The sequence below is a fragment of the Gekko japonicus genome, unplaced genomic scaffold (assembly GCF_001447785.1).
Source record: "Gekko japonicus isolate JY-2015 unplaced genomic scaffold, Gekko_japonicus_V1.1 scaffold2557, whole genome shotgun sequence".
In the NCBI taxonomy this organism is placed as follows: Eukaryota; Metazoa; Chordata; class Lepidosauria; order Squamata; family Gekkonidae; genus Gekko; species Gekko japonicus.
Window position 1 is genome coordinate 106,010 of NW_015167132.1, and position 14,368 is coordinate 120,377.

Genomic DNA, 14,368 nt, shown 5'->3' on the forward strand with positions numbered 1-14,368 from the left:
GCCGCCCCCGTTCATTCCTGCCCGTCCCCTCGCCTGTGCAAGGAGTGGATTCGCAAGACGCCCAGGATCACCATCAGGGCCAGGAAGCCCACACACACCACAATGATGATGGTGGCAGCGCTGGGGACCACTGCAGGAAAGAGAAGCGTGGAATGCGCACTCAGTCACAAGAGGGCAGATACGTCATGTTCTGCATGCCAGAAGTCCCGGGCGCAATCCCCAGCATTGCCACTGAGAGGACCTAAGGCAGCAGGGCTGGGAAAGACCCCCAAGGCACTGGACGGCCCAAGAAGAGTAGGCAGTTCTAGGCTTAGATGGACCACTGGTCTGACTCCATATAAGAAGAAGAGACTGGATTTATACCTCGCCCTTCACTCGGAGTCTCAGAGCGGCTTACAATCTCCTTCCCTTCCCCTCCCCACAACAGACACCCTGTGAGGTAGGTGGGGGCTGAGAGAGCTCTTTCGAGGACTGCTCTTGAGAGAATAGGTCACACTAGCAGCTGCCTATGGAGGAGCGGGGAATCAAAGCTGGTTCTCCCAGATTAGAGACCGTGCTCTTAACCACTGCATCAAGGCACAGCCAGGGTGGTGATTTCTAATTATCTGTTGCTGACCTAGTGACCCCGTAGGGTTTATCAAGGCAAATGATGTTCAGAGGTGGTTTGCCATTGCCTGCCTTTATATAAGGACCCTGGACTTCCTTGGGGATCTCCTACCCGAGTCCTAACCAGAGCTAGGGTTGCCAGGTCCCGCCCGGTTGCTGGCAGGGGGTGGGGGGGGAGGGTTGCCAGCTCCAGGTCTGGAGTCGCAGCCCTTTTGCCACATGAGATGCAAAAGCAAAGCTCTGGAAAAGCCATTTTGTATTGATGTTATCAAATGCCCCAAACCCCGATTACCAGGGAAGGGGCAGGATAAAGATAAAATGAAATACATGAAATAAATTCACCTCCCTTCCGCTACCCAGGACAGGGATTTGTTCAGTGCCTGAGATGGCATTCAAAAAGGGTTAGACGGGGGACGGACACAGCCTGGCAACAGCTTCATGGGACCTTCACCTCCAGAGGCACAGTCCTCTGATCAGAGGCACTCTATATTTCCCGCTGCCTAAGAACGAGGCCTCCCGTGGTCAGGAGGCAAAGGCAGGTTTTTGGCCTCAAACAGCCTTCCCACCTCCAGCCCTTGTCCATATGAAGGAATGGAAACATTCACTTTACCTAAGAGAAAGTCAAGTCAGCAAAGGGGCACTTGGAGATACCGCTGGGGGCAGAGACTTGGGTGCTTTCCCAAGCGCTGAATAATGCACTTTCAGTGCTTTAGTGGTCATTTGCAAATGACCACTAAAGCACACTGAAAGCAGCCTAAATCACTCCCTGACTCTGGAGCAAGGGAGAAACCCCACTCCATCCTCTGCAAGCCCTAGTCAGCAGTGTTCCCTCTAAGCTGAGTTAGTGTGAGCTAGCTCACAGTTCTTTAGCCTCCAGCTCACACATTTTTGTCTTAGCTCAGGCTCCAGAGCAAACTAAAGTATGCAGCAGCCAAATCGCTTGCTCACAACTTTAATGCCAGTAGCTCACAAAGTGGAATTTTTGCTCACAAAATCCCACAGTTTAGAGGGAGCGTTGCTAGTCTGGTTTACTTTTCTTGGCCATGTTGGAGTGCTGCAGATTGCTGGGAACTTGGAAACGTACAAATCTTTCCTTGGATATGATTTCCCTTAGATTTAAAATGAATACACAGAATTGTGGGGTTCCCCCTCCCCCCGAAGTGTTCTTATGTAGATTAATGGGACCAGAAAAGACCTTGAGGAATTTCAGACAGACGATATAATCCGGAAGAGGAACGGTTCCCGAACGTTTTCTGGTCTGTCATTTCAGACAGAACCATTTTAGAACCGGTTCCCTATCGGAATATATTTGTAATTTCAGACACAAACGCTTCTGTCCCGTTTAGGAAACGGGGCTGAAGCGTTTTACCTAACAGCCTTCCCACCTGCAGCCCTTGTCCATATGAAGGAATGGAAACATTCACTTCACCTAAGAGAAAGTCAAGTCAGCAAGGGGGCACTTGGGAGATACCGCTGGGGGCAGAGACTTGGGCGCTTTCCCAAGCACTGAATAATGCACTTTCAGTGTACTTTAGTAATCACTTGCCTGGAGTGTTTTGTTATACTGCTATAGTGCTATAAAGCGAACGTTCAAAAAAAAAATGCCAGAGATCACCCACGCGGGAAAAAACAGCGGGGGAAAAGTGGGAAAAAACGGTGCAATCTGAAATGGCAAGCCGCTTCAGATCCAGCTCTTTACCGGATGGGGAAAGCCATGTGTGAAATGGCAGCCCTATACCAGTTTACTCCATGACGGATCAAAAACGGCTTCAAAATGGGTTAAAAGGGGTAATGTGAAATTCCTCCTTGCCTTCTCTATTTGCGGAGGAATCCATCGCATACGACTCCATGAGGAGGAACTGCGGGAGCGATTAGCCCATTGCCAACCACACGGGGGTTGCACTATGCTCCTTAGGGAAATAAACCTTTCAGACCAACTGAAGGGGATCATGTCGCCCCCAGATGTTGGTCAGCCTCCTAAATACAACCCGCAGCAGACTGAGGCAAAGCTTTAAGAAGCCAAGATGGAGCAATGCAACATTGCCACTTTCAGAGCCGGCTGTCTAACGAGATGGCCTGGAGGCAACCATTTCAATGTACTGAGACCAAAATTAGTCGATTGTTTTATGAATTATTTCTCCACAAGATTCAAACTGAAGAAATGATTCAAGATGGATCCAATTGCAGATGCCAGTTTGTTGGATAAAGCCCCGTTAGGTCCTGCGTTGAATTTTGTTCTCTTCTCTAAGTTTATTTAGCTTATTTTTTGTTATAGCTTTTATATTATACTGTGATGAGATAAATTAAATTAAATCTTGTAAAATGTTCCAATTAAAAATGGCTTTTTTAAAAAAAGAGAGAGATGACCTCGAGGCAAGCACCTCAGGCAGTGGATATGGGAGACGGCAGAGACCACAGGCTTACTGACTGCTGCCCCCGCCTGGAGTGAGAGGAAATTGTTCTCTTTAAGGCCACTCTTCCCTCAGCCTCTTCCATAATAATATGAGGAAGCTGTGTGTGCAGGTTCACGGACGCTTACAAGGTTCTTCCATGTGAAAGTTCAGCTGCCCTTTCTAGTCACCTGCAATGGACCCTCTAAGCTGTGGAGTCCTGTAAGCAAAAATTCTACTTTGTGAGCTACTGGCATTAAAAGTTGTGAGCGAGCGATTTGGCTGCTGCATAAATCAGTTTGCTCTGCAGACACCCTTCCTGAGCTAGGCAAAAATGTGTGAGCTGGAGGCTAAAGAACTGTGAGCTAGCTCACACTGACTCAGCTTAGAGGGAACACTGGTCACCTGTTGCCAGGGCAACCAAAACGGCGGCTGAACTCTTGCAAGAGGAAGGGATCTTGTGACAGTTCACAACGTTCTGCAGGCTGGTTTGCGGTGGCTGGCGGTGCAGATGTTCAAGAGGGGGGTGGGGTGCGGCCGCAAAGAAATGGGAAGCATCGCCTCCTACCGGGGGCAGTGATTGCTGTGACTACAGTTCCTGCGAGCCAGTAGCCAGATGGGGCAAGGAAGGGTGGGTGGAGGCAAACAGAGGTGTGGGTGGCGGCAGCTGCTGCCACTGCTGTCTCAGCCAATGAAAGCTCTTGAGCCACGGCCGAGTGCTTTGGCCGTGAGCCTGCTCGGGTCTCACCTGGCTCCCAGTGACTGACACCGCAACCAGCATTTTCCCAGCACAACTCCCTCTGTAACAGGAAACTCCTAAAAATGGCACGTGCGGTTCTGCCCCCTCTCGGGTTGCCGACCTCCAAGGGGGCCCTGGAGATCTCCCAGTATTTCAGCTGATCTCCAGACTAGAGATGTGAAGGCCCGGGAAAAAAACGGGAAAACCCCGTTTTTCCCCTGAAGCCTTCCCCCCCACCCCCCGAAAAATTGGAAAAAGAAAAGAAAAGAAAAAAAAATAGATTATGGAACATTTTATTTTAACATGATGAATAAAATATTTTAAGACAAGGTGTTCAAATATTTTCCAAATCATTTCTAAATATATATATATATGGTATCAGATTGATCTAATTTCTGTGCACTGAGGACAAGCAAGTCCTAGGTTACAAACTGAACTCTCCAATGCAAGAACAAGATGCATTTCTTCCTTTAGGAGGTGCTATTGTCAAAAGAAAAGAAAAAGGTTTCAATTTTGTTTTTGCATGTGGCTGGGTATTCTGTTTGTAATAATTGTTGGGATACACTATATTTTTAATAGGCTAGTTGTGATAATTTCATGCCAAGTAAAAATGTCCATAGTCATATTTTATGTTCCTAAAGTAACAGAATGACTTTCAATCTGGAAAAGACAAAAGAAATGCTAATATAGCATTTTTTTCAATTTTTCCGAAAATTTCCGTTTTTTTCCGGGAAAAAAATTCCGGAAATTTTACATCTCTACTCCAGACTGCAAAGATCGGTTCCCCTGGATAAAATGGCTGCTTTGGAAGGCGGGTTCTGTGGCACTGTACCCTGCTGAGGCCCCTCCCTTCCCCCAAGCCCCGCCCTCCCTAGGCTCCACCCCCAAAATCTCCAGGCAGTTCCCAACCCAGAGTGGGCAACCCTGGCCATCTCTTATTCCCACTGAACTGTGAGGAGAACATAAATTAGCAGGGCCGGTTTGAGGTGTTTTGTGGCCCCAAGCGAGGTACACCTGTCAGCTCGTGGGACCGTGCTGCCACTGGCTCGGTCAAAGCCAAATTTCGACGGCTAGTGGCAGCGTGGGTCCAGAAGGGGATGCCAACCATGTCCCACACCACTGGGAAAGGGCGGAGCTCCTGAGGCGCACTGGCGGCTCCTCGCGGTGTTGCCCTGAAGAGATGCCTGACTGGCTTGGTGGGAGAATCAGCCCCGCCAATGGGTACATACTGGAGTTGCGGTGGACGTTAGCCAGGCTGTGGCCGGAGAGTTCTGGCGGCAGGTGGTGGCCGCGGTGCATGAACTGCTGGGAGCTCATGATGTGGTTGGGGTGAGCGGCTCGGTTCATGTTATGGAGGACGTTCACCTGAGGAGAGACGTTAACACACTTGAGTTCAGACAGGTCCCGCTGACCTTGGCCATTACCATGCTCATCGAGGTCTGAACTTCCACAAGCGCCACCGTGACAGGCTTTTTTTTACCTCAATGGTGAACTCGTTGCTGGAGTAACGGCCATTCATCTCGGTGCAAGAAAGGCGGAACTTCCTTTCGTAAAGGGCGGCGCCATGGCGGGTGCAATACGCCACCTGCCGCAGGATCTCTTCGTACACGGCAATGCTCTCCACACCTGCAGATGGAAAGGGAAATGTGAGGATAGGAAATAAATAAAAACGGATTCCCAAGCTGGCTCAACGAGAGCCTAGACATGGGATCATAAACAATGCTCCCTCTAAGCTGTGGAATCTGGCGAGCAAAGAGTCTACTTTGTGAGCTACTGGCATTAAAGTGGTGAACGAGCGATCTGGCTACTGCATTAACTAGTTTGCTCTGGGGCCCTCCTTCCTGAGCTGAGACAAAAATCGGTGGGCTGGAGGCTAAAAACCTGTGAGCTAGCTCACACTAACTCAGCTTAGAGGGAACACTGAATTCGTAAACGAAGTGTCCAAATCAGGGGTCCTGAACCTTTTTGAGCCTGTGGGCCCCTTTGTAATTCTGAAACAGGGTGGTGGGCACTGGACACAGCCACTAAATGGCAGCCTCAGGAAGTGGAGGCAGCCACAAAATGGCTGCTGTCATCCAGTCAAATAGTGAAGATCCTTGTGCTGTGGTGGCAGCTGCTGCCAAAGCAATGTTCTTTTAAAAACTGCATGGCCAATCAGAAACCCAGTTAGGCAAAAGCCCCACCTGGTCCCTCCCACTTTCTGAGAACACTTGGTGGGCACCAGCAAAGGAGGAGGTAGAGGAGGAGGAGACTGGATTTATACCACACCCTTCACTACCCGAGGGAGTCTCAGAGCGGCTTACAATCCCCTTCCCTTCCGCACAATAGACACCCTGTGAAGTAGGTGGGGGCTGAGAGAGCTCTTTTGAGAACTGCCCTTGAGAGAACAGCTCTGTAGGAACTTGTGACTAACCCAAGGTCACACCAGCAGCTGCATGTGGAGGAGTGGGGAATCAAACCCGGTTCTCCCAGATTAGAGTCCGCGCTCCTAACCACTACACCAGACTGGCTCTGGCAGCTGCCACGGCACCCACAGGCATCACATTGGGGACCCCGATCGAAATAAATGGGACACATAACTCATGAGTAATAAGATCCCAGCAGTTCAGTTCTCCACCGCGAAGCAGCATAACAAACAGGCAACTTGGAACGGCTTTTCCCCTCAAGTGCTTTTCAAGACATGCTTGTCTCACAATCGAGGTTCTAAAACCAGACTTGGGGGCAGGAAGAAGGAGAAAATAGCCTGTGGGGGGGGGAGGTGAAGGCGAGCGAACAGCAGTGGGTGAGGAAGGAGTTATGCGCTCGTCCTTCCCCACTCCTGATCTCCACTCCCCCAACCTGTTTCTCAGTGAAGAAGGGAACCTGTAGGAGGGGGTGCAAAGGCCCCCCCACACATACACCTGCTGTCTGACTCTCCAGGCACTTTTCTTGCAGCTAAAATCACTTCCAGCACTGGAGAAAAGCACCAGGGCATACAGACTGCGGTGAACTGGAGAGAGTTTGGCACCCTTTATGCTAGCAAACTCAAATCCAGCCACTCTTTCGAGAGGCATAACTGGGTTTAAACACAAGGTTCTGCTGGTCTTGATGGACCAGAGAGTCGTTGGGCGATCAGACGTTTGCAGTGCTCGAAGCACTGCTTCGCTGCCTCAGGGGAGGTGCCAGAAGTAGACGGCGCTGTCCCAAAGGTGCGCACCTGCGACTGAGAGGTAGGCCGAGGTATTGATGAGCTCCAGGCCTCGCTGCCGCAGAGAGGCTCCATCCAAGAGCAGGTATTCCCTCTCTGGGTCTAGGTCTTCTCCAACCAGGGAGATCTCGCAACCATCCAGGTTGTGGACAATCTCATCGGACATCCGTGTGTCTGCCACTGCGAGGGAGGGAAGACGGAATCAGAGAAAAGAGACAGAGAGAGCTCAGCTACAAATGAGACTGAAGAGGAGAGGAGAGGAGTTGGATTCATACCCCGCCCTTCACAGGGGTCATTTCATAGAAAAAGAGTTGGATTCATACCCCGCCCTTCACTCGGAGTCTCAGAGCGGCTCACAATCTCCTTTCCCTTCCCCTCCCCACAACAGACACCCTGTGAGGGAGGTGGGGGCTGAGAGAGCTCTCTCGAGAACTGCCCTTGAGAGAACAGCTCTGAAAAAACTTGTAACTGATCCAAGGTCACACCAGCAGCTGCATGTGGAGGACTCCCAGTTCTCCCAGATTATAGTCTGTGCTCCTAACCACTACACCAAACTGGGTCCATCAATGGCTACTAGTCATAGTGAATAGAGAGACGACGAAGAAGAAGAGATTGGATTTATACCCCGCCTTTCACTCGGAGTCTCAGAGCAGCTTACAAACTCCTTTCCTTTCCCCTTCAAAACAGTGGATTATGGTAACGAGAGTACGGTTGCTTTCACACACGTTGGATAATGCACTTCAGCAATCGTGTGCCACTGGATTTTCCTATGTAAAACAGGAAAATCCAGTGGCAAACGATTGCTAAAGTGCACTGAAAGTGCATTATCCAACGGGTGTGAAAGCAGCTTACATCTGACGCTTGTCCTGTTTGGAACTGCTGCTGTTTTTACCCAAAAGGAAGACTAGGGGTTTCCCCCCCCAGGTGTGCCATCAAGAAAAAGAAGTGCTGAGTCTGCCCTCCTAACCACAACACCAAACTGGCTCTGAGGGGCAGGGGTGGTGGTGGGCTAATTCTGATCGCAACTATAACACAAGGAAAGGGGGCTTTCAGCCTTTCCCCCAAACAGTGACTCCAAAGAGTCCAATATCTTGCCCATCAGGGGATCAAGGCAAAGAATGCCTTGGATCAAGTTACCATAAATTCTGTTTCTGGTTTTAAAGTACATATAGATGAGGATTTAATTAAAGCGGATACATTTCAGACCCCAGATTAGCATTCCACTAAATTAGCATTCCACTCTGTTCAAAACAGTGGATTATGGTAACGAGAGTACGGCTGCTTTCACACCCGTTGGATAATGCACTTCAGCAATCATGTGCCACTGGATTTTCCTATGTAAAACAGGAAAATCCAGTGGCAAACAATTGCTAAAGTGCACTGAAAGTGCATTATCCAACGGGTGTGAAAGCAGCTTACATCTGACGCTTGTCCTGTTTGGAACTGCTGCTGTTTTTACCCAAAAGGAAGACTAGGGGTTTCCCCCCCCAGATGAGCCATCAAGTAAAAGAAGTGCTGACTGTTCATCAGTAATACCATGACACGCAACATAATCTTTTTTTCACAACTACAGACTGGAGTGAAGGGATATGCCCTGTTCTCAAGAACATCCAACGGTATGAGTAAGGAACAGAGGAGCAAAGGAAGTGTAAAAGGTAAAGGTTCCCTTGCTCGAAAGCCAGTTGAATCCGACTCTAGGGTTGCGGTGCTCATCTCCGTTTCAAAGCCGAAGAGCCAGCGCTGTCCGAAGACGTTTCCATGGTCATGTGGCCGGCATGACTCAACACCAAGGCGCACGGAACGCTGTTCCCTTCCCACCGAAGCGGTACCTATTTATCTACTTGCAATTTCTTGCTTTCGAACTGCTAGGTTGGCAGGAGCTGGAACTAGAGACGGGAGCTCACTCCGTCATGCGGCACACTCTGGCCTCGAACTGCTGAACTACCGACCTTCCACAGCCTGCAGTTCAGCGTCTTAACCACTTGAGCCACCACAGCTCCTACTCTAGTGAGATAGTCTCCTGTTATTCCCTCTCTCACCCCGGCCCACAGGCCACAAGTTCTCCTCTAAAGCACCTCCGTTACCTGTGCCGTGCCAGCTCTCATCCTTCTTGGCCTCCACCTGGTGCGAGATGGAGCAAGAAATCTGGAGGTCTGGAAAGAGAGGGACCCCCTCGGGGCCTTCAAAGTCAGAGGCAGGCCGGGCAAAGTGGGAATTGCCACTCAGCAAGATCTGAGGAGCGTCGGGCTGGAGCACCACCACGTAGCCCTCCACGTCTGGAATGGAGACGCAGGATTCCTCGCTGAAGCACCTGATGGAAGACAGAAACCGAGAGAAAGAGAATCAACACTGGCCCAGTCTTGGAGACGACAGGCCTCCCTTTTGTGATGTGCACCCAGAAACATCTCTAACTGGTGGATCACAACGGGAAGGCACTCTGCTTTGAGTATCTCACGCCCAACCATGTTGTGAGAATTGCACCGTCGCCTTTGGGAGGGAACCCAGTGAACTCATGGCAGAGTCCAGATTCAAACTGGGGACATCCCGGATGCCATTTCCACAACAAGCTCATACGTGCCAGGAAGCACTACCCTGTCCAGCAGCTAGATGTGATTCTTATAGGTGCCCGAGCCTCCACTACCGACAAAGGAAACAAGAGATGTGATATAGACAAGATGGACATCTTCATTGGGCAATTTCTCTTTGCTGGGTTCTGAGGAACACGCTGAGATGAACGGGACCACGCTCTCGCGTCGACTGTATCCCTAATCCAGTGCTGGAGTAGCATTCCAGCTAAGGGGCTCAGGTGAGAACCGAGATGTTCCTGGAGTGGAGCACGACTCTGCCACAAACTCGCTCGGTGGCGTTTGGAGCATTTCCCTCTCGCTCAGCTTGTTCCTCCATCTGCAGTCAGGGGACAATACTCCCCTACTTTATGAGACCATTCCAATGGCAAGGTTAACAGGCTGTGAACCCCCAAGCAGTATGCAGAATTGTTGTTATTATTATTATCCTCAACATAGCAACTCTTGTTTGGAACAAAGGGCGAGCATTATATTTGGCTTTGCCTTTCCTCCCTCAGTTGTGCACCCTTTCAGATCACACAGTCCTTGAGACGGGGCCCATCTTCTTGGCTTATGTCACTCTGCCCTGTACCCTTTGTAAGCCACCTTGGCTTGTGGTCTGCTGCCAGAAAGGCAGAATACAATATGTTTTAATAAATACAATAAAATTATATATGTTGATGGCACCATTGAAGTAAGTAGAAGACGACGACGATGAGTTGAATCCAACCCAACCCGAAGGCGTCTCTGAGCGGTTTACAATCTCCTTTCTGTCCCCGTCTCCATAACAGACACCCTATGCAATGTTCCCTCTAAGCCATGGAGTCTTGTGAGCAAAAATTCTACTTTGTGAGCTACTGGCATTAAAGTTGTGAGCAAGCTATTTGGCTACTACATAAATTAGTTTGCTCTGGAGCCCTCCTTCCTGAGCTGAGACAAAAACGTGTGAGCTGGAGGCTAAAAAATGGTGAGCTAGCTCACACTAACTCAGCTTAGAGGGAACACTGCCTGTGAGGTAGGTGGCGCTCAGAGAGCTCTCTTGAGAACTGCTCTGGAAAGAACAGCTCTGTAGGAACTTGTGACCGACCCGAGGTCACCCAGCAGCTGCGTGTGGAAGAGTGGGGAATCAAACCCGGTTCTCCCAGATTAGAGTCTGCACTCCTAACCACTACACCAAACTGGCTCTCAACATAACAACTTAACTTATTAGATCTGAGTCCAGTAACAACTTAGAAACCAACAAGATTTTCAAGGCATGAGATTTTCAGGCTATGAGATTTCAAGATTCAGGGCTCCCTCCTCCAGAGGTATCTGACGAAGGCAGCACTGACTCCCAAAAGCCCATATCCCAAAAATCAGGTGGGTCTCTGTGGTACTACTGGACGTGAATCTAGCTGTTCTTCTGCCGACTCTCTGAAACAATCGCCATTAATTTGTGGCATTCTGCCCAAGAAGTTGGAGCAAGGTGTAGTCCTGTGGCACAAGACCAGGCGGGCTACGACGCCGCTGAAGCGGTATTACTCACTTGACACTCGTGGTTAACTTGAGGGGTCGGACCCCCGGGGTGGCAAAGCGCAGCGAGTTCATGTAGGCCACGTGCTGGATCGCGTGGTTGAAGGTCTCGACGTCGTCCCCTTCCAAGGTGAGAAGAGACTGGGAAGGGTTGACGTGAACCTGTTGGGAAAGAAGGCCATGGTAAGGTTTGTGGGGAGGCCCGAGTTCAGTGGCCGAGAGACACACGGGAGGACAAGGGGAGGTTCTGTGGTAGGCGGGAGCAGCCGCAAATCCCAGGGAGCGAAGCCAAGGTGCTAGCGGGGGGAAGGGAGGCCATGCCGGCGGAGGGCAAGGGGGTACCTTCATCCCTTTGCCCAGGCTGTCAAAGTCACTGTAGTCCAGCCCCTCGCGACAGGCGTAGAGACACTCGATCACCTCCCGGCTCTCCAGGCTGCCGGGGCGTGCCGTGAAGCCGGCCAGGTAACCGTGGAAGTAGTGGTGGATCGGCAGAGGGTCTCCTGTGGCGATACAGGAGGGAGGGACGGTGTGAGAGACAGGTGAAGTGAAAACGGGGAGAAAAGGACAAAACAACAGGGGAGGAGGTAAATCATGTGGGGGGGCGGGAGAGGCAGAGAAAAGAAGGAAGCGGGGGGGGGGGGGGAAGACTTGGATGCGCAGCCAACCAGACACAGAGGCAGTGGCACGGAGGTCGAAAGTTGTGAGGGAAAAGTGTGCAGGCCCCACGCATCTCTGCAATCTCTGAAAGGGTTTCTAGGAGGAAAAAGCTCTTCAAGAGACAATCTGGGAAAAAGCAAACGTGGCCGGCAAACGATGGGATGCCCCAAAAAGGGAACAACTTTTTGACCAAAAAAGGAAGTCCACCTTCGATGGAAATGTCAACCACATCCCATCCCAGCTTCCCAGAGCCAACCACCGCCCGGTCCAGGGAAAGCCAAACTGCCACGTTACCAAGATGCCAAGACTTTTTCCCAGTGGTGAAGACGGGAGGGTCATGTGGGAGAAATGTCATGCGTGAAGAGGGGAGGAGGAAGATGTTCGCTGAAGGAGGGGATCGGCATACCTTGGCCCACATCGGTGAAGTTTTCGTTCCCTTTCATTTTGTCTTTGTTTTTCTCCTCTGCAAACAAGGAAACAAAAACAGGACTGAATCTGGAGCATTGAACAAGAGTCGCTGGCGAGCCAAGGAAGACGGCACTCCTGGGGTTATCGAACTGTGGGGTGTCCGTTCCCACACGCGGCTCATTAGCAAAGGAGGCAGCCAGACGGTCACAGCTCAGAGGCCCCGTCTTTGGGCTGGGAAATAAAAAAACGTGGGACTGTGATTACTGTCTGGCACCACAGGGCTGAAGACAGCAAGGATGAAGCCGGCTTTCCAAGCTGGGTTTCCTGGAAATCGGAAAGCTATTTTCGTATACAGGTGCTGACAGCCTTTGCACAACTAGTCAACAGTCTTTGCATTTTTGCATTTTTCTTGATTAGACTGAAATTTCACACAATTACAGTTCACTTGGGAGTGAAATTAATTTGCATGTCTCCCAAAGGCCCATGGGAATGCTTCTGAAAGACTCACTATGACCTGGGTGGTATACAGCAGAAAGGAGTGCCCTTCTATGCTTTCTTGCCCTGTGGAACTCAAAAGGCATTTAGATGCCTGCTGGGCTGTCTTTTCCCGTGTCCCATGATGCTCTTTCCCCCCCAGAATTCCACAGTGGGAAGGAGAGGGAAGCCCAAGGGAAAGCTGTGGTGCTTTCACCCTGGCTGCTTCCAACAGCAACCAGCCGGGGGGGGGGGGGTCTCCTCAAAAATAAGGGATCTGGAAGGGCATTTTGGCTTTCCAAGCTGGGTTTCCTGGAAATCGGAAAGCTATTTCCGTATACAGGGGCTGACAGCCTTTGCGCAACTAGTCAACAGTCTTTGCATTTTTCTTGATTAGACAGAAATTTCACACAATTACAGTTCACTTGGAGTGAAATTGATTTGCATGTCTCCCAAAGGCTCATGGGAATGCTTCTGAAAGACTCACCATGACCTGGGTGGTATACAGCAGAAAGGGGGATTTGTTGGCGATGTATTGAAGGCGCCACTCTTGAATGCCCTTCTATGCTTTCTTGCCCTGTGGAAGGGAACTCAAAAGGCATTTAGATGCCTTCTGGGCTGTCTTTTCCCCTGCCCCATGATGCCCCCCCCCCCAAGAATTCCACAGTGGGAGGGAGAGGGAAGCCCAAGGGAAAGCCCTGGCGCTCTCACCCTGGCTGCTGCCAACAGCAACCAGCGGGGGTGTGTGTGTGTCTCCTCAAAAATAAGGTATCTGGAATGGCTATTTGTGGGGCGGGGCTTTTAATTAAGGGGGCATGCCCCCAAAATGTCCCACCATAGCTACAGGCCTGTTCACGCCATACTGTTCACTCCATACACCAAAGAGCCAGTTTGGTGTCGTGGTTAAGTGCACGGACTGGGAGAACCGGGTTTGATTCCCCACTCCTCCACTTGCGCCTGGCTGGATGACCTTGGGCAAGCCGTAGTTCTGATAAGAGCTGTCCTTGAAAAAGAGCAGTCTCTGTCAGAGCTCTCTCAGCCCCACCTACCTCATAGGGTGTCTGTTGTGGGGAGGGGAAGGGAAAGGAGATTGTAAGCTGCTCTGAGACACCTTTGGGTAGTGAAGGGCGGGGTATAAATCCAATCTCCTCCTCCTCCTCCTCCTCCTCTTCTTCCTCCTGCATTTCACACTGCTTTGACCCTCCCGTTTGCCTTTTTTCAAACCCCCAACGAAAAAATGAGAGCACTGCAAGAAATCCATGCACTGCATCTGAAGAAATGGGGCCCAGCCCATTAAAAAAAACTGCCATCACCTCGCAGCTGACGTAAGCCGACCCTAAACTGTTTTCAAGGCAAGAGGCCTTTACAGGTGGGTCACCACTTCCTGCCTCTGTGTAGCGACCCTGAATCTCTCTGGCGGCCTCCCAGCCAAGTACTACCCAGGACCGACCCCTGCTCCGCTTCCCAGATCTAACAAGATTGAACTAGCCTGGGCCATCCAGGTCAGGGCCATGAAAACTGTACACTGGGATAAAATGTGTTTCTCTCCAAGGAGCCACAAGACTGCTGCTTATTTTTGCCACACCTGACTAAAACAAACGGCCCCTCTGGAACTCAGCACCGAGAGCTCCGATCTGCTCCTGTCACCAGAGTATGGACCTTTGCTCCTCTCGGTTCAGTTCCAAACCAGGCCCTGGTGAATTAAAAACAGTGACTTGTGTCTTGATGGCCCCGGTCACACGGACCGGATAGCGCGGGGGGGGGGAGGCGTGGCTGTTTGCCCCGGAGTGAACTACCACGCGGCCGCCGGATCAAACGTCCCGCCGACGTC

At 50.8% G+C, this 14,368-nt stretch overlaps 1 protein-coding gene across 1 annotated transcript in view; it reads right to left on the reverse strand.

The window, feature by feature from the left end:
• CLSTN3 (calsyntenin 3) overlaps positions 1 to 14,368 on the reverse strand; it is a 44,558-nt gene that overhangs the window by 2,757 nt on the left and 27,433 nt on the right. The window contains exons 11-18 of the mRNA XM_015413045.1: positions 12,062 to 12,118; positions 11,341 to 11,498; positions 11,012 to 11,160; positions 9,007 to 9,233; positions 6,932 to 7,102; positions 5,216 to 5,361; positions 4,965 to 5,100; positions 15 to 130 (exon numbers count right to left, since the gene is read on the reverse strand). Coding sequence (XP_015268531.1) covers positions 15 to 130; positions 4,965 to 5,100; positions 5,216 to 5,361; positions 6,932 to 7,102; positions 9,007 to 9,233; positions 11,012 to 11,160; positions 11,341 to 11,498; positions 12,062 to 12,118 — 1,160 coding nt within the window. The remainder of the gene's footprint in view (positions 1 to 14; positions 131 to 4,964; positions 5,101 to 5,215; positions 5,362 to 6,931; positions 7,103 to 9,006; positions 9,234 to 11,011; positions 11,161 to 11,340; positions 11,499 to 12,061; positions 12,119 to 14,368) is intronic.